At 42.9% G+C, this 26,132-nt stretch overlaps 1 protein-coding gene across 2 annotated transcripts in view; it reads right to left on the bottom strand.

Moving 5' to 3' along the window:
- The window catches only part of KDM1A (lysine demethylase 1A), a 31,825-nt gene continuing 6,216 nt past the window's right edge, over nucleotides 524–26,132 (bottom strand). The window contains exons 3-20 of one of the 2 annotated variants that reach the window (XM_021375422.1): nucleotides 24,410–24,469; nucleotides 20,850–20,983; nucleotides 18,404–18,482; nucleotides 17,364–17,456; nucleotides 16,421–16,527; nucleotides 15,072–15,153; nucleotides 14,649–14,743; nucleotides 13,233–13,375; nucleotides 12,607–12,697; nucleotides 11,538–11,672; nucleotides 9,125–9,198; nucleotides 8,714–8,825; nucleotides 8,219–8,351; nucleotides 7,274–7,461; nucleotides 6,739–6,853; nucleotides 5,564–5,691; nucleotides 4,647–4,793; nucleotides 524–3,837 (exon numbers count right to left, since the gene is read on the bottom strand). In XM_021375422.1, the coding sequence (XP_021231097.1) occupies nucleotides 3,652–3,837; nucleotides 4,647–4,793; nucleotides 5,564–5,691; nucleotides 6,739–6,853; nucleotides 7,274–7,461; nucleotides 8,219–8,351; nucleotides 8,714–8,825; nucleotides 9,125–9,198; nucleotides 11,538–11,672; nucleotides 12,607–12,697; nucleotides 13,233–13,375; nucleotides 14,649–14,743; nucleotides 15,072–15,153; nucleotides 16,421–16,527; nucleotides 17,364–17,456; nucleotides 18,404–18,482; nucleotides 20,850–20,983; nucleotides 24,410–24,469 (2,102 nt within the window). In that variant the 3' untranslated portion in view covers nucleotides 524–3,651. The remainder of the gene's footprint in view (nucleotides 3,838–4,646; nucleotides 4,794–5,563; nucleotides 5,692–6,738; nucleotides 6,854–7,273; nucleotides 7,462–8,218; nucleotides 8,352–8,713; nucleotides 8,826–9,124; nucleotides 9,199–11,537; nucleotides 11,673–12,606; nucleotides 12,698–13,232; nucleotides 13,376–14,648; nucleotides 14,744–15,071; nucleotides 15,154–16,420; nucleotides 16,528–17,363; nucleotides 17,457–18,403; nucleotides 18,483–20,849; nucleotides 20,984–24,409; nucleotides 24,470–26,132) is intronic. The other variant, XM_021375423.1, reaches the window with a different exon arrangement.

Raw genomic sequence — 26,132 nt, forward strand, 5'->3', positions numbered from 1 at the left:
TATTTTTCTATGTTTATGATCCAGACAATCGCTAAAGGCAACGAAACAGAGAAACCATGCTTGGCAAATGCTTTGCACTACAGCCAGGACCATAGCAAGCATCCTCAGTTCCATACAAAGAGTGAACACAAAGACCCTGAGCTAACAGTCGTTTATTGCAAAATAGATGCTAGCACCTGACAAAAACTCAGATTTCCAGAGGACCCAGGAGCACGTGTCTTCCTGCTCATCTGCCCATCCACAAAGCACAACCCTGACAAGTGAGTGCATGCGTTCACTCAGGACCCAGAGCTGTGGGTTTCTGTGGTCCTCCACCTTACACAGACACAGAACACCCCGAGCTGGAAGGGATCACTGAGTCCAACCCCTGGCCCTGCACAGGGCAGCCTCAGAGCTGAGCCATACACCTAAAGGCACCATCCAAACACTTAGTGAACTCCAGCAGTACGTCTTCAGCACAGAAGGTTCAACTAGAAAGACTCCCCTCTCCCCTCTCCCCCCCCAAAAAAAACAAACCCAAAAAGACACAGCACCAATCAGTTTTATTCTCAGAAATACAGTTCACGTACCCATAGAGCGAGAAGTGGCGAGTCCCTGAGCACAGAGGGGGAGCAATGCAAGCAGAGGGTGCAGCCAGCGTCCGTCGCACACATTTGGGACGGAGCCCGGCTGCCTTCAATCCCAACCTGTCCCAACAGATCAGCTGCTGCATGGGGACATCAGGGCAAGCACACAGCAGCAGCTGGAAGGAGACCACGCTGTGAGGAAGGATGCTGAGAGGGAGATCTGGTGATCCATTCCATTGCCATTCTTCCTGCTCCTCAGCAGGTCACAGGTGATGGGAAAATGGCAGAGGCAGCACTTCGATGGGAACAGCCATTGCAGGTGGTACCAAAGGTCCACCAAACAGAGCCTGGCAAAAAGAGCAGGGCAACACGCTCCTCAATGCCAGCCTGGAGCAGGAGCCACCAGCAGAGGCAGGTGGAAGTCAGCCCCTAGAGGACAGAAGCTGCAGGTAAATGGCTGCTAAGTGCTGGGAGACACGCTCAGGAACACGAGTGCTGCAAGGAGCAGAGAACTCCTGCTCCTGGACGAGCGAAGGAAGCTTCATCCCATGGCCTGACAGAGCTGAACCTCAGCTTGAGGTCAACCCACACTGGGCCAGCTGTCCCCAGTCTGCAGATCTTCAGCTGGCTGTGGGGTAATGGTGCTTCTCCACCCCAGCAACCCCCCAGGACACAACCAAAAAACAAAGGGAGCAGGCTGGGACCTTCACCCAACCACTGCTCCTGTCTCCTTTGGGTGCAAGCAGTGCTACTGACCATGAGAACCTGGGCCATGCAGGGAGCACATCTGTGTCCTGATCCTCAAGAGCTCCTAAAAGCCCAGAGTACGTTGAGCTGTTCACTTGGAAAGCAATGGCAACACGTGGAAGGAAATTTGTTTCCGTGTGAATGTCTCAGACAAATTACTGCACGTTTAAAGGGATTTGGTCCACAGAATAACCCGCTAAGTCTCTGTCAGAATGAACATAAAGCAGGAGAACATTGACTCTGAAAAGAACACTGGTTATCTGATGTGGCTTTGGAAAATATAGTTTGGCTTTCTTTGCTAAGGACTATTTTAGTTTCCAGTGACCAGAGGAGCTTGTCTGAGTGTTTGACACTGCTAAAGGAGGAGGACAGTCCTCATGGCCATAGACAGCAGCATTAACAATCCTATGAATACAGAGACCTACAGAGGCTGAAAGCCACGTTACGGAGTGCAGCACCCGATCCTCAGATCCACTTCCCATCTTCCATCACAACAGCCAAGAAACCAGATCAGCTGCTGATGGATTTTAGAGGCTTGTGACGCTGTCATCACGGAACACCATTTCTCTCAGTAGTATTCACCACTGTGAGGGCAGTGAGATGCTGGAACCGGTTGCAGTGAGGTTGTGAATGCCCCCATCACTGGAAACATTCAAGGCCAGGATGGATGGGGCTGTGAGCAACCTGCTCTAGAAGGAGGTGTCCCTGCCTATAGCAGGGGGTTGGAACTAAATGATGTTAAAGGTCCCTTCCAACCCAAACCATTCTGTGGTTCTATTCCAGGTAGGCTTTTACCTAAGCAGAAGGGGGGATCTTTAAGTCTCAAATAAGCCTAAGCCCTCTGAATCTTCCCTTGGACACCGCTCCTCTGTGCCCTGCTGGACTTCCAGTTCCTAACCAAGCACCACCAAGTCCCTCTCACCTCCTGGAGGGGAAAGCAAGGACAACCAGCTCTGATTTATCCCATTGCCCCCACCATAACAGAGAGCCCCTGTTCTCAGTGCCCATCAGAAGCTCTGCCTATAAAGATAACAGACACAGTCAGAAGGAAGAACAATCTCCAGCTCTAGGAATGAGGCACAAGAAAACAGTAGAAGCAACGATACCAAGACTGAAAGCCTGCAGACAGAACCAACACAGCTATAAATAAATAGGGGCTGCAGTCATCTTTGTCTGTGCATCTTCTTCAGGACAAGGTGAGCAGTGTAACTGCAGAGGGAAGAGCAGGCAGTGGGGGAGTACCAGTCCACCAGTGGAACAGAAGGTGGGACAGATCACACACGTACACACAGAGCAGAGAGAACAAAGAATTATTTAAAAAAGGGGAAGTAGAAAAGTGAGAAAGGAGACCACGGTTTGAGAGATGTAAGTCAACTCTAGGAAGACAGATGAGAAAAGTTTGAAGAAGAAAAAACACAGTGCTAACTAGAGAAAGGAGAGAGAAGGCCCTACATGATTCAATAAGAGCTCTCTATGCAATGAGAAGAATGTTCTGTGCACTGAGTGAGAGAAGGAAAACAAGTCCAAGTCACTTCCAGGATAACCTGGCAGCTGCAATATCGCCTCCTCAACCCAGCAGAAAGAAAAGAATTTCCTTTGGGCTTTGAAAGAAAGGGGTGAAAACCCACCATGCACAGCCCATCTGCAGCACGCACTGACCATGAGATGAAGCCCTTCACAAGCTTACTGCCCGGGCAACTCTGCTTCTACAGAACCAAATACGAGTCATTTTTCCTGGCTTTTAACTTCGGAATATCCAATTGGGGTCATTCCTGTTGTTGAAAATGTTTAACACAGCAGCATGCTCAGCACACTTTGGAGGGGTGTGATGTGCTGTTACAGGTAGGGAAATGGCTGCACCAAATCCTTCCATGCTGGGAAGTAACAACATTGGTCGAAAACATTTTTCAGAACAAAATTAAGCAAAAGTGTTTCCATAAATTCTACACTAAGCTACTGTTTGTAGAAGCCAACTTCTAAAGGGCCTTTTCTGCAATTACTGGATTGTAAGTACATGAACAGGTAGAATAAAACCCTCTAAAATTCCAACTATGAGCCTGACTTCCAAAAAGCATCCACAGAGTCAAAATAAACCTCCCTGACCAAGCTGGTAGTAAAGAATTCTGTATATGCTGACACTTGAAATAGCTTTTCGAGGTTTTTGTCAAGGGTTGCCAAGCCAACTGGCTTTTGTAAAGCCATTCTAACGCAGTAACTCATGGCCGAGTCCCTTCAGCAGATGCTCTGAACAGACTACATGAATGCCTTCACCCCCAGCAGTTCACCCAGCAGCAGCTCCGTGGCTTTGTTACTCCTCTTCTGATCCCTCCTCATTCCCTTAGATGCTGGGAGCTTGTTGTGTGGGGACCCCAGGCGTAGGCTGGCGGGGCAAAGTGTACATGGCCCCAAGAAATTGGTCTGCGATGCGACCTGCTTCTCTCAGTCCACTCAGTAAAGCACCATGTACAGTGGCAGGGTAGTTACGAATTGTGTGCTCTCCTGCAAAAAACAGGCGAGGAATAGGCTGCAAAGAGGAACAGAGAACACTGTTAGGACTTCTGCACAGCTTCAGTTCCAAGTCTTTCAGGTTCTACAGCAAGCTTGAAGAATTTCCGTGTTCTCTAATCACACACCGCAGTCCTCATACCATTAGAACAGTGCACAAAGTTGACTTTATTAGGACGATTTTAAGCTATCCTACAAAATACCATGAAAATCTTTATCTCTTTCAATTCACAGGAGTATTTCGTGTTTGTAATAAATAAGGTGAGGAAATACTTTCCTGTTACTTGCCAATATATTTGCTTTGATACAATGATAACAGAACTCTACTTCAAAAGCAATGCTTGAGAAGCAGATCAAGAGATTCGCCTCCTAGGCTGTATACTGAAAAAGAACTCCAATGTTCTATCTACAATTCTATGACCAAATTTATATCTATGTTAAAAACGAATGACCATGTCTGATGCTAGAAAATGAAGTCTAGTACAATACCTGCTAAAGAAAGCTTCAGCAATTCACTTCGGTTAGAGCAGTTTGATCTCATACGAAGGAGGAGGAAAACAATTTTGTCTTATTTACTCCATAGAGAATCATGTTATTAATGGCTATGCTTATTAGAGACTTGTACCACTATAAGAACCACTTCAATAAAGCTGAAGCCCTACAGCCCCTTCTGCTTTTGCTTTCAAGACTTCATCTTCCCAAAGAACTGGAGATGTCTTAGGTCCTCACTGTGCTGGCTCCCAGTCTGGGAGAGAATTGTTGCTTCCTCTCCCTCTCCTCCCCATCATATTTTGACATATCTCTACAAAGAACCGAGAAATATCTCACCTGTGGAGCACCTGGAATGGCTGGCCCTGGAGTAATTGGTTGAGCCATCAAGTCATAGTCATTTCCAGAAGATCCAGCTGCTACATAGGAGTACGAGCCCCGGGCCCACGGATCAGCACGCCAACGGGACACCACAGTCTCTTTGGGCTGAGACAAGAGAAACTTCAGTTGCTGACACAGTTTGTGTTCTATAGTTAGTACCAAATACAAAAGATACAAACTGAAGGACAAAAGGGAGGGAGATGGGGGTTGTTCAGCCTGGAGGCTGAAGGCTCTGGGGAGACCTCACAGTGGGCCTCAATACCCAAGGGGGACCTACAGGAAAGCTGGGTCAGGTTACACCTGTATCAAGGAAATGAAAACCCAGCCAGAAAGAGAAAAGACGACAGTAACAAGAAAAAAAAGCACAGCAAGAAGAAGAATGGATTACATTCCAATGAAGTGTTGTTGCTTTGGTTTAACTTTACTTCCCCACTTTGACAGATGTACTTGCACAGCAAGTTCTGCATTCAGTTCATCGGATAGCACAAATGAGAGCGTGGTGTATCCAGACTGCTGAATGGCATCCAGCAAGTTTCTCCACTATCAAGTGCTTACAGCATGTAAGCAGCCAAACTACAAACACGTTAAAATAAATGTGCACTTAAGAGAACTCAGCACAACTGAGAACTGCTTCTTCCTTTGGATGGCTGACCACCACACAGAGAACAGCAGAAGGCTGAGGAAGACAAAGCCACTTTCAGTAACAGCTCTACAATTACCCCACAATAAGGAAGATGAATGGAACCTACTCCTTATGTGAAATACTGCTCATGCCTTCCAGTGTTTGCTCTGTCAACTGGCACATTAAAGTTACCATACACTCTTATACTACTGTAATATACAGACATCTCAGTGGAGGACCTATTCAAACTAACCTGTGGCACAGCACTGCTGCCAAATATGCCTTTGAGGATGGCCAGACATCGTCCAACAATGACATCATCACTGATATTTTCCATGATTCCTGCTGCTTCTCCTGCTACCAAGGCCAACAAGATGGGTGCTAACCAGGGAGGGAGAAAAAGAAGAGAATTATTGAAATCGTAACATTTCAACCAGACAAGTCTGACCATTATCTGCAGCTAAATCACAAGGCCAAAAAACCAACAAGTTCAACAGGTAATACTATTTCTCAATCATCCCCTATCACCTGGAATTACCAAGATGAAAACAGATGAATAGACACTATGGTAATACTTGGAATTATCAAGAAAACTGACGTATTGAAAACCAACACACTTCTCAGGAAGGAGAGCATGTATAAGAGGGGAAAGGATTTATCTGGGAGAAGACACTGACTTTTACACTAGGATTTACCAGTCATCTGTGCTACATGTTCCAGGTAACTCAATATCTCCCAAACGATCTGATAGAAAGAAGAAAATCTATGATAAAACTTCACCAAGATCAGCACAGCCTGCATAAATAGCTCACTTGTACAAATTACCTTGATTTCTTCATTACCAATGCACGCTCAGATGAAACAAGTCTCAAACTGAGCCAAAAGGAGAAGCAGTAGAACATCCAGAAAAAGAGCAATTCTGAGAAGGGTTCAGACAACAACACATGTGCTGTGATGCTGCCAGGTTTTTTCTTTGTTTCTGGACTGATAATTTTTTCTCTCATTTGTTCTCTAAGCTGTAGCAGTCTTAAAATGCTATGGCTACAGAAATACAACTCATAAATAAGTGACTGCAGCATCACAAAGTTGGTCAGTTCTACTTTATTCCACCATCCTGCTATCACATTAATTGTCACCTACCTATCCATAAGAAAGTGTAATCAACTTTTCCCATTTCAGCCATCTGACCCAATAGGAAGCAACGTAATTTAATAGATATAGCCTCAAACTCAGCACAGGTGAACCCATACTCTTCCATGTTCTGTCCTAATTTACCACAGGTCTCTGCTTCTATTTGCCTTCCTACAAATACTACTTTCTTGTCACATTCATATGTGAAAAATAACAGCACCTTAAGAAGTGCTCTTTTCTGGACCTGAATCTATAAAAAACAAGAAACTGGCAGATGTAGACATGCAGCACAAATACCTTTGTACAGGTTCCAAAACAAGAAGAGTTCCCCTCTGCTTGCAGTAGTGCTGCCAACGTGACCAAACAAATTGACACTTGGATCCCAGAAGACACGATCAAAACACAACACAACCTAGAAGCAAAGAATCAATAAAATTAGGAAGAGCTCGGGGAAAAAAGTCAAAACAAAGACAATTACATTAACTGATTTTCATCACTGAAGAGGTCCAGGAAGGGAAATCTGGAGATATATACTTCACACATGCAAGGGTATACCTTGACTATGTTCCATAGGTTAATACCCATCCTTTTACATTATAAGTTTCCTGCTTACCAAGCTATGGTAAACGTGCCACGTTAATCTACCACAGATCCTTGTTAAAAATGATACAGGATACAGAGAAGTCCTTTACAGTTCTTCAGATGATTTTCAAACACCAAAGCCGAGCAAAGGAGGAGCAGAAGAAACATCCTCCTTTCATCCACCACCACCACTGCAGATTCCACCCTTCCCAACCCCTGCCCCGCTGCAGTTCCCTCCATGAGGGCTGACCTTGTTAAGGTTGCCGAATCCCATACGCTGCACTGCTGAAGTTTTCCACTCAGGGAGAGGAGGCACAAACTGTACTGCTGGAGGCTGCTGCTTCAGGACTCCCAAGGGAAGGGTACAGAGCACAGCATCACATTTATAAATGAACGTCTGGCTAGTAGATCGAGTGTTTACTGCGATCACTTCACAGCCTGGTAAAAAAAAAAGAGAAAAACCATCATTTAATAGGAGAGGTAAGAGGCCTCGTGAAGGCCTCAGCGTTGGATTAACAAAAATTTAGAAGACTAATCATAAAAACATAGCCACAGCAGAAACCGTTTAGGTTATAGAGAAAACTTTACCAAGCTTAACTTAACCTCTAGGCAAGCAAACATTACCAGCCACACAGTGGAAATCCCAAAACATGGAACTGACAGAGCATCCGTGAAGGACCACACTGGGATAAGCCTAAAGGTTCACCTAGGCCAGTAAGAGCTGTTTAAATACATGTATAACTACACAGTCCACAGGGTGTGCCTCTCCCTGAGTTACCCCAAGATCAACGTATTGAGGAACAGCTGTATTCCTTCCATTAGGATCTCACACTCACTTATACTTCCCAAAGCAGAGCCTGTGCTATCTTCAGCAGTCAAAGTCCTCTTCCTCCAAAAACTTTGGTTACAACAGAGCGAAGAGATGGGAGAATGAACATGAAACTCTTAATTGGTAATTACAGCTGAAAACAGTGGAGTCAAGCCAGCCACAGAAAGAAGCAAAACCCGCTAAAGATTTATTAATCTGTTAAAGCTTCCTACATAACCCAACACAATAAGAAACGTGGCTTTTTCTAACCTAAAACATAAGACAGGAGCATTCCATGAGATCCATCCGCTTCCAGAAGCACTGAGCTCTAATTTATTTCATCATTTTCCCTCAAGGCAGTTGTTATCACGAGGTGGCTTCACGTACCTGAAGCTGTATAGCGAACCTGCCGAACTGCTGTGTTTAACTTAATGTCCAACCCCTCTGCCAAGGCCACGGGCACGCAGGAATACCCATTCCTCACAGTCAGGTGGCTGCCTGTGAATTCAAAGTCATCGTCCTAAAATGAAGACACAGGAAAGTCCACGTTTATAACGAAGTCGCGTCACTCCGTAGAAAATAATCAGCAACTCTGTAGAGTGGTGCGATGTTTCCAATAAACGTTTTCAAAGAATGAGCCTAATAAGTTTTAAAACCTATGATAGTAATAAGTTTTAGGAGACAGTATTATTACAGGTTGTTTCAACACTCAGAGAAAGCTTCCTGGAATTTCACTGGGGAATGACAACATCCAAGAGGTCAGCATTTGCATCAAGGCAGATACCCCTCCAGTTTTGAGATCGTTAACCCAGAGAAGCTCCCAAGGGAATGAAACAGATTTCGTAGTATATCGCAGAATAAATATATTAATTAATTAGCTACCTGGTCCCAGTGCTTCAGAGAAAGCGTAGAGAGAGGTGTAGCATTAGCAAATTCCAAGTTTGCAAAATGCCAGTCAAGGATTTGCCTATCCCTTGAAGACAGATAAACATCACTGGAAAAGAACAGAATACAAAAGGGATTTAGCTTGTTGGAGCAGGACGTTGTAAAGGTGCTGCTTTGGAAAATGTATGCTGTCAGTTCCTCCTTAGTGGGAGGAAAAAGAACCAACACAAAGCAAACACCAAAACCAAACCCAGCCAAGTCACATCTGCCACGAGGAGTTCACGTGTGACATGAAGGGAACATGTACAACAACAAGGGAAACTAGAACCTTCCCTTCAGAAATAAAGAGTGCTACATAATTAATGCCCTGCTTTCCTGATTACTCATCTTTATCATCCCTATCCTTACCTTGGTGGATTGGCTTCAAGTTCCTGCAGCTTCTCTTCCAGCTTTCCTTGCGTTTCTGCCAATTCATCGTACTCCTAAACACGATGAAAAGCTCACGTTAAACTCAGCTGACGTTCAAAAGGACCGAGAGATTCTGCACGGCATCCTGCTGCTCTGGCTCCAAGAGAAATAACCACCAGACTCATGGGTTTCAGTGAAACCTCTTAGTTTTTCCAACATTTAATCCAGCATACTGTACTCTTCTGCTGCTCCCTTACACAGAAGCCTAGGCCACACTGCAGGAAAGAGCTGTGCCAAGATACCAGGAATTTGAACACTCAGATCTGAGGAACACGAAGATCCATTAGGGTTCCAGAATTTTAAGGGTTTCTATTTCTATTCTTACTTCTCTATTGAAAAATAATAGTTAATGTTAAACAGAGTTTTCCAAGGCCCTGCAAAAGGCAAAGACACGATCTAATGCATTTTTCCTTTAGAGTGGGTTTCTTTTTTTCCCAAAAAGAACAAACGAAAAACACCATAATAAATTAATAAATTACATTCATCTTCCCCAAGTTGACTCTGTTCTACCTGCCCCAGTCACTGAACACGATCTGCCTGGCCTTACCTCAGCCCCTGAGCTCTTTCTTCTCCTTTTTTCCCCCCCATTCCTGCTAAGGATGAGGAGTGCCAGTGGGGCCACATACGGTTCACACATCACATTTTCCAGGTGGAATAATTTGGAGTGTCCAATAACAGTGACAAGAGTGCAAAGCTGTCAACTGGTGACAAAATAGAAGACTTACTACTCTCCCCTATGCACTACATCTATTAAGTGCAAAGATTTCACGTGATCAGGTTATTAATAGAGGCATGTAAACGCAGCCATAATTAGCAGATTACCATTTTTGAATATGTATTGAATATTCAGCAGCCAAACACATGAGAAGTTTTACCTGCTACATGGATAAAAAGACTTTTCCCCCCACAACAGATTTCATCAAAATACATACAACAATAATTAATGCTACAATAATTAAAGGCCACATATTTTTTCTGTATTAGGGTTCTACGAGTTGGATTTGGCTTTTCTTAATAAAGAGAAAACAAAGGAAATGATTTCACTGCAATAAGGACTTTGTTGTTGCTCCCTGTTGTGAGCACACATCGACTCTCCCTTTTGCCAGGGTCATTTTGTGCATCCCAGAGCTAAAGAGAAATCTTTTTCTAGAAAAAGGGCAAAAGAAGCTGCATAGAAAACCTTTACTTCCAGTTTCTTGGAGTGGATCTCACCTATTTATTGTTACGTTGTACAAACTCAACGTATTCAATTATAAAAACTGAATTCCTCAGCTCAATCTTGTTATCTTTACTGGAAAAGCCACGAAGAGGGAAGCAGAGTAAATACACCAGAAGCAAGATGAACACCTTTAGCTCAAGCCTAGAATTTTTCATTCGCATACACAGGAGAGATGAACCCCACTTTAAAATGTCTGCATTAGTCTAAAAAGCTGGATCCCCACTAACTCAGTACCTAGCCCAGAGGGAAGACAAAAGCAGCACAAAATTACAATTTGTACAGTGCAACTCAGCAGTACTTCTGATTCTTGGCATGGGCAGGGGAGGGACAGGAGGAGGGTGGCATTCGCCAAAAACCTCAGTCATTTTCTTTATCCAAGGAAACCATTTTGACTTTTCAGTGCATCCTGTGACATCAATTAGTGCTCCAGATGATATTATCAGTGCACAAGGATCTGCTGTCCTTTCTAGCTGACAAGAAAAGGACTGGAAATATCCACAACACTACCAAGCAGCCCAAACACATTGGCCTTTCAAGTAGAAGTTCACATTTTCTGATGAAGCAGCAGCTGAAAAATGACCCTTGGTTCCATCTGACCTGGGCTAGCAGGGTGTCTTTCACAACCATCAAAAGAATGGTTCCTAGGGTTTTCTTTCAATGCATACTCTCACACCAACATATACACAAAGGGAGACTTTGCTTGTCAAGATAAAGCTGCGTAAAGCCTTTGGATAGAGAGGAGGCCTTTTATCAGGAAAGCATCTTTCTCATCTTAAAGAAGGAGCATCTCTCTACAGAGACAGGTTTTTATTTCAGGCTTTTGTGGGACCAAGTAGTGCTGGAGATCAAATCTGACCTAAAATTCAGCCCTCACCACACTAAATGCTCCCTGACGTGATCTAACACAGGTAGCTAAATCCAAGCCTTCAGCATGTTAACATGCTCCATTGTAACTGAGGTATTAAATACAGCTTTACCATCAGCTTACCAACCCAGAGTTACAACCCATCACATTCCATGAGGGTGTTAGGACTGAGTGAGAGTTGTGGAAACATTTAGATAAGATTATTTTACTTGGCTGGGGAAGTCTTAAGAGATCATTCAATTGAGTGTCGCATGTATGTCATCCTTTACCTTGCAAAGTGCAGTCAGATCTCTGTGTTTACTCTTCACAAGGAACTCTGCTGTGATATCCCGAGGTGGCTTCACTTCTGATGCTTCCTTATACTGCTGGTGGAGTTCTTTAATCTTCTCTTTTAAATTCACCATCTTTTTAAAAAGCAGGAAAAAGTAAGGAAAATATGGGGGTAGATAGATTTCATGTGAGTTACTGTGTAAAATGGATATTCACCTCAAACTATACCACTGCACCAAAGAGATTCCCAGATGTTACTTATATGCAATTCTACATCCACAAAATCACAATAAATACCACCAGCTACAGAAGAACATGGCTTAAGCCCAACATCGAAGTTTTCCGACCTTGTTAATGGAAAAACAAAATTAGCTGTCCTCAGACATTTCTTCATTTGGGAAACTGTGGAAATAGAGATCCCACCTACCAGAACCAAGTGGGACTCCAGAGACAGCCTGGAACACTGTTCCTACACTACAAATTGTAGATGTGATCATCCTTTCCTCCAAACACAACTTTCAAAGGGTTTTCACAGTGATTGCCATTGGTATTCCCCCTCTAACAACTCCAACAAAAGCTATGACATAACACTGGTTGATCATGTGTCTTCTCCCTTTCTTTTCCTAGACTGATGTTTTACCTCTTTGACCTAACCCCCTGCACTCCTCTTCACGCATGGGGACAAAGTTCTCTTAAAGAAGGGGGGAAAAAACTACTCAAAGCTTGTATGGTAGCTTTTAAATTCCTTTAAAGAATCTTCTATTCCACTACTGCTTACTGTCTTTTGATATAAAATATTAGGTCCTTTCCCTAATTATTTCTGAAGGCGAAGTAAAAAGTTTTGGAAGGTTAGAAAAGCAGCATGAATCTTTAGGCCTCCTCTGTCATAGCAGTGATTCCTGGCAACCCTTAAAACAGATTTTATTTTTTATTTTTATTTTTTTAAGAACAGTATTAATAGCAACTGTTTTGTGGTGGTGTTTGGGTTTTCTTTGGAACATTTTGCCATTGTTGGAGAAACACGGTGGTACCTTCCTGTTCTAATGTCATCACTGGACAAAATCTGACCTTGTTAAGAAGATCTTTCAACTCCTCCTGTGTTTTCACTATTTTTTTCCAGTGTTCAATCTGCTCATCCTTCACGTGTTTCTCCTGCAATCTGGAAGAGGCAAAAAGAAAGAGTCAGCTCAGTATGAAATCCAAGCAGTACCAAGAAAGCTCATTATTGTAATCTAGATGTAATGCATAAAAGCACACGGGATCTTTTAAGAAAACACTAGTACAGCAACAAGAAAATTCATACAAGTTTCTGTAAATGAAGAACATGACTAGTTAAAATACAAGTCTGATGTTACCTAGAATTATTAAAAGGTCTATTAGAAAAGCCATTACATTTACAATGGAATAAATGGACAGTAAGTACACCCCTGCACATTAAGTCAATTATCCACTATCAGTTACTGTAGTAGTGACCTTTGGGAAGCATTCAAGAAAAGATGTTTGCTATCTTAGATGTCTTTGGCATATTTTGCTACAATAAATAGGAAATACCTGCACGAACAAGAAGCTAGAAGAGACCAAGCCTCCCATTGAGTGTGCAGTGCTCACCCTAGGAGCATCCCAACTGTCTCACAGTATTTTTTGTAGTCCTCCATAAAATACAAAATTCTATGGTGAAGAGTGAAGTCACTTACTGTATGACAACCTCCAGAGCCTGACCTAGGGAGACAGGCTTATTATTGAGAACATTAAAATCCAGCTGATGACTGAGATAGGAGGTGGCTTCCAACAGACGATTGAATTCTTGCTCCACCATTTCATCTTTCTCTTTTGGAACCTATGAGCCAAAAGAACAAACTTTGTTCTTAATATCCTAATCACAAATAGAAGAAAATCTAGGTCACCATAGCTCTAAGCCTCAGAGATACAACACTGGAGTGGTAGAAAAGATTTTAAAAGAAAAAGATACCTTTCCTAGTGCAGTCTAAACTCCTAACATCTCATAACTAACATTCCAAATGCTACCATTCCTCCAGTCAACGCGAGTCAGAACTTGGCATGCTTCCTCAGAACACATCTCAGTGAAAAGCAAATAGGATACAGCTCAGTAATAGCAAGTCCTTTAAGTCTCAGCAGACTTCCCAGAGCCACGGGGAGCAAGACCCCACTGAGCAGTCTGATTCCACAACACTTGTTCTGAACAAGGAGCTGTTGGGAAACTCTCCTGAAGACTGAAATACCAAGAAGCCGCTGGTAATGACCACGACCCTGTTGAACATCTTCATTGATGACAGGGCAGAGCATACCCTCAGCAATTTTGCAGATAATACAAAGCTGAGAAGAGTGGATGATACACTACTGATGTCCTGCTGCAGTCCAGTGGGACCCTGACAGGGTAATAGGAACCCCATGAAGTTCAGCAAGGAGAAGTGCAAAGTCCTACACCTGGGGAGGAGCAACTCCAGGTATTAGGGCATGCTATGGGCCAACCAGTGGGAAGGAGCTTTGCAGAAAAGGACCCTAGGGTCCTGGGGGATACCAAGGTGAACATGAGTTAGCAATGCCATGCAGAACATTTAACAGTATGTAACCTGGGATGCATTGGCAAAGCATTGCTGGAAGGTCAAGGGAAGTGATCCTTCCCTCTACTTAGCACTGGTAAGGTCTCACTGGGAGATACTGTGTCCAGCTCTGCATCTCCCAGCACAAGAGAGCTACTGAAGAGAGGGCAATGAAAGGCCAAAAAGATGACTGACAGACTGGAGCATCTCTCCTGTGAGAAAAGGCTGAGGAAGCCAGGACTGTTCAGCCTGGAGGAGGATTAGGGGAGGATTTTGTCGATACCAACAAATACCTGAAGGGAGGGTGTTTGGGAGGAACAAACAGGAGCTTAGCTTCCATAAAACCTCCAGAATCTCCAATTAAAATTTGCGTGGAAGAAAAAGGTTTTAGAAGAATGGCTGCAGAAAAGCCTCAAGTTGGACATGCACGTTTGCTGTTCCCTCCCCCTCTTCCTGGATGCTGCCTCATGCTAGATCAGTAGACTGATAAAAACACATTGGAGATGGTGTTTATTTTTAAAATATTTATGGAACTAGCATCAGACTTACAGCTTGTCCGTTTGCTTCGTACAGCGGGCACTTTTGTTTGATCTTAGCCAACTCCATGTTCACTTGTTTGCTGACCACAGCCATGGGATTTCCTCCTGGAAGACATTTTTTGGAGTTAGAGTACACCTGAAAAGTCTAGCTGCAATTAAATACAGATTTCACACTAAAAGCTATTTTAGAGACACAAAAAAAAAGCTTCCACAGCTCCACATTAACTTCAGGAGCTTTCAAAGATGATGAAAATTCACAATAACAAAAAATGGTAACTACTGAAGAGGCCAAAGCAGAACATCTCGTTCTTAATAATCAGACACACACAATTACTCCGGCCAGGAAAGGGAACGCTGCAGGGCTTCCCATTTTTTAAATATGTTGACCTGCAACTTTCTCTCCCTCAATTCCTTTTGATTTTGTAAAACTCACCAAGTCCCGTTACCACCATTGCTCCCAGATCAGCCACGTAGTTCCCTTTGCGAAAGGTAGCAACTCTTCCTCCCACTCGGTCCTTTTAAAAGCACAAGAGATTACAGCTCTGGCAACATTCAGCAACACATCTTACTTAAAAGTCATCACAAACTTGACAGAACACGGGCTCAGCATTCTCACAGGCAAAAGTTCAATGAACAGAGCGTAGATTTCTTTTCGTAAAGAAGCTCTGCAAAGGATTTGCCTAAATTAAAGGATAAAATATTGAAGTTGCATTAAAAAATTAAAAAGAAGCCCACATTAACTTGGACAGATTTAGCTGCACCTGCAGTAGGACTTACTGTGACTGTAAGAAAAATCCTTCACTGCCCACAGGCAGATTACATTATGTACTATATTTTCTCCTCCTACTTCCTACTGCAATTCCAATACTGGAAATGATTCATGTGTGCTTATGAGAAATAATTTTTGTGTTAGGAAAGGCCATCAGACAATTTTTCATTTATTCTCCACAGCAGAGACAGCTATAAGCCCAGAGGACAACCACAAATCAGCAGCCCACATTGGAAATGGGAAAAAAGGTTTTGATTCTTGATATGTTAAGTGACACTTCTCTTCCTGCCATATTAAACATAGGAAAGGGGAAAAAAAACAAAACAAAACAGAAAACAAACCAAGTAAAGCCAGGTAAACGCCAGTTTAATTTGTTTCCTTTAAGATGAGCATCAAGCTGTTTCCAAGTGTTTAGGTTAGATGGAAAAATGATTTTCAATTTCAAATCAAGGAGGTTCTAGTTACAAGTGCTTGAAAAAGAAATGTATTTGTTACTGAAGGAACATTCAGCTCGTTCATGCACCAGGAAAAATCGAGCTCTGTGTAACTTTACAACATGTGACGTGTGTTAAGCACATGGTAATAAACATGGAAAGATTAATGCAGAACAAAAAGAGCATGACAAAATTTTGCCTGACTATACACTGCAGTTCCAGACAATGATTCCAACCTATGGGCGAGCTCTTGAGATGCAGACTTGCATTCTACTTCCCAGCATATCAGTTCTCAGTCACTAAATATCAGTTCTTAATCACCAAAGGAAGAAGATTCCAGGCATTACCAGTGGTGAGCACCTCACTGTGCACTCCTCCCTAACAAAGCATTTGTCCATTCCCAATGGAAATGGACACACTTGTTTCTCAGTGAGACAAGATCAGGACTCCAGCACCAAGCTGCCAAGTGCACCCACCTCTGGGCACGCTGCGGAGATGCTTCCAGTCACTGTGTCAAGTGCACCAATGCCTTACTGCTTATGTTTCAATATCAAAATAAAACAGCACAGAAATTCATACCCTGGCTTCCAGAACCGTGACATCCATCCCAAAACTCTGCAGCTGGCGAGCTGCTGCCAACCCAGACACGCCAGAACCAATGATGATCACCTTTCCAGTCTTCTTGGCTAAACAAAGGGAAAAAATAAGTTATAGGACTTGGAAGTGAACCCCTACAACGTGAGCAGTCGTGTCTAAGATAACAAGAATGAGAACAGCTTCCTATTCATCACCAGTTCAGACAGCACAAACTTCTTACAATTAGCCACGGAGAGAAAACTGAAGTATGTAATATGGTAACAGCAAAACAAATTAAATATGTTCTAAATGGGAATGAGAAATTGGCCAATAATTTGTCTATGAAGGAAAGAAAGAATTCCTCTAGAGGGAAACTGTTTGAAGAATCTGAATTTTATTAGTTACTGCGAGACAGCATATCACAGCCTTATTTCCTCCTGACCCAAAAGCTGTAAAGCTTTGGAGCTGGATCAGTACTTACCAGCATCTTCTAATACAGGAACACTTAACCATGGTTAAGTCTTGAGAACTTTCTGATCACTTAAAGTTAGTTATCCCTGGATAAATAGAACTTCATATAACTACTGTTAATCTCGGTAATGTCAGGTGTTAGGCACAGTTAATATCAAATCCCTTTTAATGAAGATAGATTTCCTTTGTGATCCTCTCCCATCAGTCATTAATTGGGAACCTGTCAACTGCCATTAAGCTTTCAGCAAGCTTTATTCTGCATTTACAGAGATTTTGCACTCTTAAGAGTGTTTAACTTAATGCATCAATGTCTTTCCAGCCTTTATTACTGTCAAGTCAGCAGAATCCTAAAAAAGATAAAGGTGCTCCAAGATTTGCCCTAATAAATTGCAGAATAATAATAATAATAATAACAACAAACAGAAAGAAAACAAAAAGAAACCCTGCAACTGGAAACAGCTTTCAAGTGCCTTACTTGGAAGAGGCTTCACTCTTTTGTAGATCCCGAAGTTGATCAGCCCGTGCCGCTCCAGATAGCTGTGCACTCTGTGAACGAGCACCGTATCACCTGCAAAATTGTCATGGTTTTTAAGTTATTCTGCATGTTCAGCAGCACAGAACTACTAACAGCATTCACAAATGAATACGTCAGAGCAGCAACACAAAGAACATCCCTTCCTGGTACCTGCGGCTGCTCTACTGAGAAATCCACCTTCCTGAAGGACACAGTGGTTACCATCTCTCTGGAAACCACCAACTGTTCTCCATGCTGTACTGCAGTTACAGATGTTGCCCGAGATGTAGTACAGAACATAAAATGCTTCTATTTATCTCTTCTACTTATCTAGCACAGAAGAACGCCTCAATTGAAATCTGACTGCAGAAATCAATGGATGCAACCCCAGAACACAACGCTGACCCAGAACTGGATTCTCATTTTCAGTAACACCAATAATTTGCTATTTTGCAGTCACTTACAGCGTATGTGCTTTCATTTCCAGCATTATTCTTTTTCTAATTACTCTTCCTTATGGTTCCATTACATTGTTTTCCAGTCTATCAAGACATTTTTGAGAAGAATGGAAGGTCCTGTGTTAGCAAGCAGTAACTCCCTCCTCTTGTATTGGTTTCCTTTGTTATGGCCACTGACTGATGCAACTTCTTAAAGCTTATGAGTGAGAAACTCGCAGACCTTCAAACCCCCATAAAGTTGTAGCAAACCTTAAAAGCTGCATGTGAATGCACTTGCAAGAAGCTTCTGTACCAACCCATCTACTTACCAGCTTATGTGAAATCTGCTATGGATAGACACTAAGGGAACGAACTCACAGCAACTCGTAACACAAGCATACTGCAATATCCTGCTTTGCACTCGAATGTTCATCGAGCATCCACTTCACACAAACAGAAGGACTTATCTTAAGTCCTCCCTTGATTTGGAAGAGCTTTTTCCCCAAACTGAAAAACAGCAATAGTACATACAGTATGGTTTTGGCAGGAAAAGACTTGACTTACTATTGTAAGGCGCTTCTAATTGTTGGATAGTTGCCTCAAACGTCAGCTGAATCTTTGGGTTATCCAACCAGAGCTGCAGCTGTTAAACAGTAAGACACATTATTAAGCAATACAGAAGAGGTGTTTTCCATGTGCTTGTAACCAAATACTGATAGGAGGTGAAATGCTGTAACAAGTCAAACTCCCTGCAATGCATCCATTACAAGAAACTTCACCTTCCACAATTCTTTAATGAACAATACAATCCATTTCACTTGCATATACCATTTAAAGTACATGTCAATGCATCAAGTTAGTGATCTCCTAGTCACACATAAAAGAAAACATACATTGAAAGACTGCTCATACATACAGCTCGCTTTCTGCTTGCATGGCAAATAGATGTGCCATATTTTAAGTAGGCATGCAATATCAGCCCCTATCTGACCTTGCTGCATCAAATTTTACATGCTCTTTCTGAAGGCTGCAGAAGTAATTGCCATCTAATGAAGTCATTTAATCATCTAACCCATCTCTACTAAGACAATACTCATGGAATACATTGACCATGCACACACAGGGAGTAGAACAGAATGGGTGGAAGGGACCTAGAGATAACTGAGTCCAATTGTCTGACCACTGCAGGGCTGACCAAGAGTTAAAGCCTACTATCAAAGGCATTATCCAAATTTAGGAGACCGTTACACTTCAGAAATAAAGTTGAGTTAATATATAACATTTTGCTGTTTGATGTGTAGCTCACGCATAGTGTATCCACACCATTTTACACTCCAAAATTACTTATTTCTTTGTATATTTCTTTGGGTTTTTCTCTACAATTACACAGCTGAATGTCTCAGCTCCTCACTGATGATAACGTACAATGCACAAGCATGACAAAGAGGAAAGTATTTCCATATAATTTGGGAGGCCAACTGAGGCAAATTTTCCTTTAGCATACTCTACTCATTTCCAAGTAATTTTTAACATTCTTTCTCATCACAGAACAAACCATTTCATACTACTACATACCATTTCTATACCATTCAATTCAAAGATTTCATTCTCAATTGGAAGAATTCAAAGCCAATCATCTGTTTTTACATGTCAACCTCTACATACATATACATTTGATTACTTTCCTTAGTCACATTAGTTTACTCTTACTTTAAATCAATTTCAACTGTGTTATCATCCAGTTACTACTAAGAGCCTTCAGCATCTTTTTGAAGCTGTTCCTAATTTTACTACTCAAAATAACCTACCATGTGCTAATGGCCATCTCCTTAAAAGTTCTGGTTTTTAGGACCTTTATGAGGTATGGGGAACACACAATATCACATGAACTGGATCTCCTTTGGCCACTTTCTAATGGAGTCTTTCAGAGAAGTCAGGCAGATCTTAAAGATGACTTCCCCTTATAAAAGCTACTGTTAGCCTTTCAAAGTAGGTGTTGACTTTCCAGATCATTCATTCAATTCTTGATTTCATTGGGAATATCAGTCTCACTAATCTAACTCCTGGGGCTGAGTGTTCACGCACTCTTCGATGTTTTCAGCATCCTTGGTGCAGTGCCAGCTCTAAGCAGGAAGATGCACTGCTCTGGGTTTCTACTGTCACCCACTTCATCTGTTGTTCTACAACCCCTGCTATCCTAACTGGGGAAGATCCACTCAAACCCTCTTCAGAAAGGAATTCCTGCCTAGGAACTTCCCTGAGCACCTCCCCTGCTTCCTTTGTCCTATCACTACCTGCCCATGTTAAAAGAGCATCGCCCTCAAAACCACAGTACTACTATTCAAGTTTTATTAAAGGAATGAACTCCCCAATGAATTATTTAAATTCCACCCCTCCCTTCTGCAGTTTTAAGTTGCATGGAAGTTCTGAATTGGGCAGAGATGCTACAAACATTCCAAAGCAGACTTCTATTTTTGGAAGCAATAGAGCAATCTCTTATGAAATCAAAGCAGAAAAGTGACTGTTCTGAGAATAAACCATATGACTGACTCGATGTCTGTATGCAGCAACTGAATATTAAGTAAAAAAAAACAATATAAGCTGAGAGTTTTTGCCTTATTCTATGCAATAACATATCATGCTTTCAAGTATTCTATTGAGATATTTTTAATCTGAGCCCCAACAATAGAACATTTGTACCAGTTTTCTACTTGTTTCCTTTTAAAAGTTGTATTGGCAGAATCAAAATGGTTTTGAGGTTGTTACGACTTTTGAATATTGCAAATATGCTACAGATTATTCACAGAGCTTCAGAGCACAGCTTTAATCAAGAATTGGGTAATTCCTTCCTTAGAGCACGACAGGATGCGAGAAATGAAACACTACTGTCACAAAAGCAAAGACCTACTGCTAATAATATGACATAGTAACCACCAAAAACTGGTTGCAAGATACTCTGGTACGAAAATGCCCTGCATCTTTTTGATCAGTACTGTTACAATACACTTACGGTGCGGTTCCTGATGTACAGAAACACCTTCTGAGTCTGCTGTGGCCCACTGATTATATCAGGGAAGCAGGCAGCTTCTTGAGATGTCATACGGTCATGTGGAAGTCTACTCTGGAAAGCTGCACCCTCCACACCTACAATAAAAAAACAAGTTGTCTACAAGCACTGCAAAGGAACTGCTACAGGAGCGTTTCTTGCCCTGCACTCACTAGTGAATGCACCTAGAGCAGCCACGAGGCAGCATGGCAGCTAACTTCAGGATATGCTTCTGCTTACTCCTTTTATTTATTTCTGGAAGGCATGCAGCTTTCCAAGTCTATGGTTCTTTGAATTCCAGGTATCATCTGGGGTTAACAAAGAAGCTGCACTATGGCAAAAGCAATCTGAGCAATAAGGAGGGCAGCAGAATGCAAATCCAGCAGAACGTCTGTAGATCGTAACTGCTTCAGATGCTGTCCTTCATCTGAGCAGCTCCCACTTTCTGCCAGAGTATGAAAAACACTTTGGAGCCCATTGCAAACCATACAAGCACAACAGCCCCTCTCACCTGCTTTCCAAGAGTGACATTTGCACCGAGCTTCTCCTCCTCAAGCTAGAGGACTCGACCTTAGCTGCTTCTTTCTCATTTTTACACACCCATAACATGCACTGCGATGAAATGCAATCCTACTCACGCTACTCCTACACCCCCTCCCTAGCTCATGTACTACCTACAACAGATTTGGGAGTTTTCCTTAGAAAGGCTCCATGTGTAAGAGAGCAATGTTAAACAGCAGATACTGGAAAGACTTTGTTCATAGAGGCACCCAGACACCTAACGATCCACACAACCACGCTGGCAGGGAACTTCTCATGCAGCTGTGTACCTCACATGCCTCATTAGGACATCACATAAAGCAGCAAGCCAAGGCACAGCTGCAGGAAGTACTTTAGCAAAAAGGGAGTGCAGAGAGGGAACCCTGCGGGCACAACAAGCAGAACAGAACAGTGAGATGTCAAATACGAGCGCTATGAACCTCAGATGTCCTAAGAACTGACTTGGGAACAAGACAGAAGTGAGGTCTCAAAAGATACAAACCAATACATCCCAATGGGGGAAAGGACACGAGTGATGCAGCAAGGTTAAGACTATGTGCTGAAAGTGGAATTGTCCAAAATTATACATTTTGATACTCGTTATAAGCTTGCAGCGTGTGTTCCACTAACACAGACACTTCTTTTTAAGTCTGAAGTTCACGTGCACATGTTGCTGCACTGGGGAAAAGCAGGAATTCTCTTCGTTCTGGTGCAACCATGCACAGCTCCCAAGCATTCCTTACAAGAAAAAAAACGAAGGAAGAGAATGGAGGTGGAAAAAAATAAATCCATTCACAAGCAAAGATTAGAAGATCTAACTGCGTGATGGCCAACAGTAAAGAAAACTCTCTCTGACTGCTTACAAGGAATTGACAAGAGGAAATCAAAACCAGAGGCTATAGAGCTCTGCAAGGAAGTAAAATGAAATTAATACTCGGAAACACTGAGACATCTTCATCTTCCCCAGTAACAAACAGCTCTGGGTCCTTCAGCTGCCCACCACTCTGACCCTGTACCAAACACAGACACCTACAAAGGAACGCATGTGCTGAACCACACGCTCCCTACCACGACACAACAGGCAAACCCAAGCCACCGCTCCGACAGCGCTGTGCAGGATGGCACAGCTCCAGGCTGAGCGCTGGCAGAAGGCTCAGCAGCACCATGGACAGAGATGGGACAGAGATAGAGAACCACTCACTACCCAACCCCTCTATGAGCTTATGCTGAAGCAGGTGGGCATTCCCGAGGTCCTTTTGAAGAAGTGCTGCCTGCCATGCAGTGACCCACCAGCAGTGAACTCCGAGGCACAGGATTTTAGGCAATTTGGCAGTTTCTTGGAAAGCTTTGTGTTTTTAACTGAAACACCAGAGAAACTCCTGTTCCAGACAGCCTCAGGAGGAGCCCCACAGCAGTTCTGCTGCTGCTTGCATTTACTGATTTGCTTAAGGCCACACCTCTTACGACCCAAACTTTAAAACTACAATCTTAGAAATCACTCCGGATGAGCACTGCTGTATTTTACACTTAAAAAAAAAACACAACAAGACTTGACATCAGAATTTAGAAACAGCCTAGGTACTATCAATGAAGAGATTCGTTCGGTTTGGTTTTTTTTGAGTCAACCATCAGATCTTAAGCAAAACACCCTTGAGATTCCTCTTGCAGCGACACAGCTCCAAGGTAAATCACCCTGCCTTATTCTTTCGCATGGTAAAGGGAACAGAAGCTCAGAGCTGCAGACTGCTCTCCTTGGGGCACACCACTTCCCACCGAATACAGAAACGTCTCTTCCCGGACTGGATTGCTATCTCCTCCTCGCACACATTCACACGCGCACTCGCCACTTCCTGACATTCCATATCAGCAACCAACGTGCCGAAGTTTTAATTATCTTTATCCCCGCAGAAGGAATCCCGAGGGCTGCTGCTCATTTCAAGACTTACTGAAACATCTGCTGATGAACGACACTCCGAAGGGAAGTCGCTTGGTTAACGGATCAGCCGACTGCTACAGCGTACCCTCGAGCACGTACGTAATGCAAATCATGCAGAACTTCCCAACAGTCAACGCCTACCTCAAGTGAAATAAAGCAATGCATCCTCAAGTCCACAGTCTATAATATTCTGAAATTCTGCGTGAGTGGTATAAACCAAAACACAGCTAGGCTTCTTTATACAGAAACAGCAAGGATGCACGCTCAGATGAACATCTTGAATTTGTATTTGCTTCAAAAAGAGCAACCTGAAGGTCCAGAACAGGCTCTGGAGCCTTCGACTCCTTGGCTTACAACCCTAATCCTCACATCTCACGTGAGGGTGAAAGTTGCAGAGTCAGAGGAAGATTTTCAGTAGCATTCTAAGTACTTAAGAGTGAAGACATCAATTCTTTGAATTAAACAGCAAGCGCGTGCTGCTGGCATCAGTACTTGGACCAGATGTTGAATGCAACTGGCCACCAAGTCCACTGAAAAGCAGACTCCTGATGTCCACAACATCAGGATGGATCTCCTGGGCTAACCACTGGGACACATCTCAAACTCAATCCCTTAAAAATAATAAAAGAGACGAAAAAATGCATGTACTACACGCTATGCTTCTTCAGCAAATGAGAAAAAAGGACTACTCGTGCTGAGGCCCAGGGCCTCCCATGCCATTTTAACTGGGAAAAACTGGCTAGGTAAGAATCCTCTTTTTGCATGTTTGGACTCCTCTGAACATGGAGAGGAAAGGAGGGATGAGAGATCGGCCTGAGGCATCTCAACGTGGGTTTGTGTCCTTTTCTGGAGGTGGTACAGACCTCAACTGCTTTTTGAAAATACCCTTCACTTGTTTTTTTTTCTCCCCCTTTTTAAAAACAGGTGGGTACACGACTCCTGCACCTCGCTACGTTTGGGACACCCACACCCATGCGCACTTGCAAGCATCACTCCCTAGCTTGGCGGCTCTTGCTCCTAAGTGGCAAGCATCAAACGCCACCCTCACCTGATGCTTGGCCGTCTCCATACCCTCCAGAATTGTCGTCTTGAAGTCCTCCTGCTTGCCCTGTGGAAGGAAAGAGGAGAACTCAGGGACCTTACTCCATAAGTTAAACCATACTGGACATAAAGGCCCGGCAGTTGGCGTTTTAGGTCTTAAATGTCACCAACTAACTAAACCCATTTTCTGAGAATCCCATCTCCCGGAACCTAGGTCCAGGGGCACCAAACTCTGTGGTCTTCTAAGATGTTATCTGTGTTACTGGATCCTTCACATCAGACTTGTTTGGGAAATAAAGAAGCACACAGTATGTAGCATTCCTAGGAGCTAAATACTTATGATCAATTTCATTAATGGCTGGGATTTGAATAAAAAGATTACACTTCTTACTGCCAAGATCTGGTAGATGGATAGCATCAGAACCTTAAGAATTTGATAATCTCGCCCTTGAGACTCCTGAGTCTCCTCATACACAAGGAGATAGTTTGAACCATCCTTGAACCTCTTAGTTCGAACCTCTAGTTCAAACCTCTAACTTGAACCTCTTACTTTAGAGAGAGCCTCTTTCTTTTTGCACTATAAGCCTTCCCTCGAACGTTGATGCAAGGAACTTTACATGAAAGGACAATTCAGAACAATTATCTTGACTTCAGAGCCCTTGATACACCAACAGTGCTCTAACAAACTAACCAACCTTTGAAGCCAAGCACGTGCCAGTACTGCCGAACCACAGATCGCCAAAGTAACCAATACCCAGCACTGAAAGATAGAGGCCCACCAATGTATCCAGAGCTGGAAACATGAGGAAAGCAGAAGCACTCATCTGAAAGATTGGAAGAAGTCTCAGAATTACATTAGTCTGAAGAGGACTGCAACCCAAATGGGAACAGAGTATTTCTAAAACAGAGATGAGTACAGCTGCAGTGCCTACAGGAACAAAGCCGACATCGGTCTCCTCCCTACAAGCTGCTAACCTTCCCAGGAGAACCTAGCTCCAAGTCCAGCTCACAAGTGATCTTCAAATATTGGTCTAAAATCATTACCTCTGGCGAACAGGAAAACACAGCACGACTGCTGAGCACTGCTGGGCTATGAACACCTGCACAAAGGCTGCTTCAAGCCAAGTGCTGCAGTCAGCAAAGCAGGTGTTCTCTGGAGCCCAACCAAACCTCCACTGACTCCAATGGAACGGTCACTTCCTATGGTTGAAGAATTTCATTTGAATTAATGAACCAGATGTCTTCATATCTGGATAATCTAGATGAATACCGACAACGCTATAGCATTAGACACCTACAAAGAAAACTAAAATAATAAAAAAAAATTACGAGTCTCAACATAACTCTAAAATTCCTCACTTACTGAGTACACTGAGCGTCTCAAGGCAATAAAATTTCAATACTGGACTCCTCAAATCTTAATTAGCTTTAAGAGGATTGCCTGTCATATTGCTCAACGTGGCTCTGACACAAGAAGACATTTTCACACAGTTACAGTAGAGGAGAAAAAGTACTTTTATACAATCAGTCCACTAACAGGAAAGTTCAGAGACCAACAAGAGAGACTGAGACAAACATTTGCGTTCTGAATGAAGTCCCAAAGTTGGGACTCCCTGGACTAATGCACCTGCAGTAACAGGAGAGAATTCCTAACTTCACTTGCATCGTCAGTACTTTATTTTGCAGGGAACACATTCCAACATTACAGGACCTGCTTCCATGCTAGGATG

The sequence above is a fragment of the Numida meleagris genome, chromosome 22 (genome assembly GCF_002078875.1).
Source record: "Numida meleagris isolate 19003 breed g44 Domestic line chromosome 22, NumMel1.0, whole genome shotgun sequence".
Lineage (NCBI taxonomy): Eukaryota > Metazoa > Chordata > Aves > Galliformes > Numididae > Numida > Numida meleagris.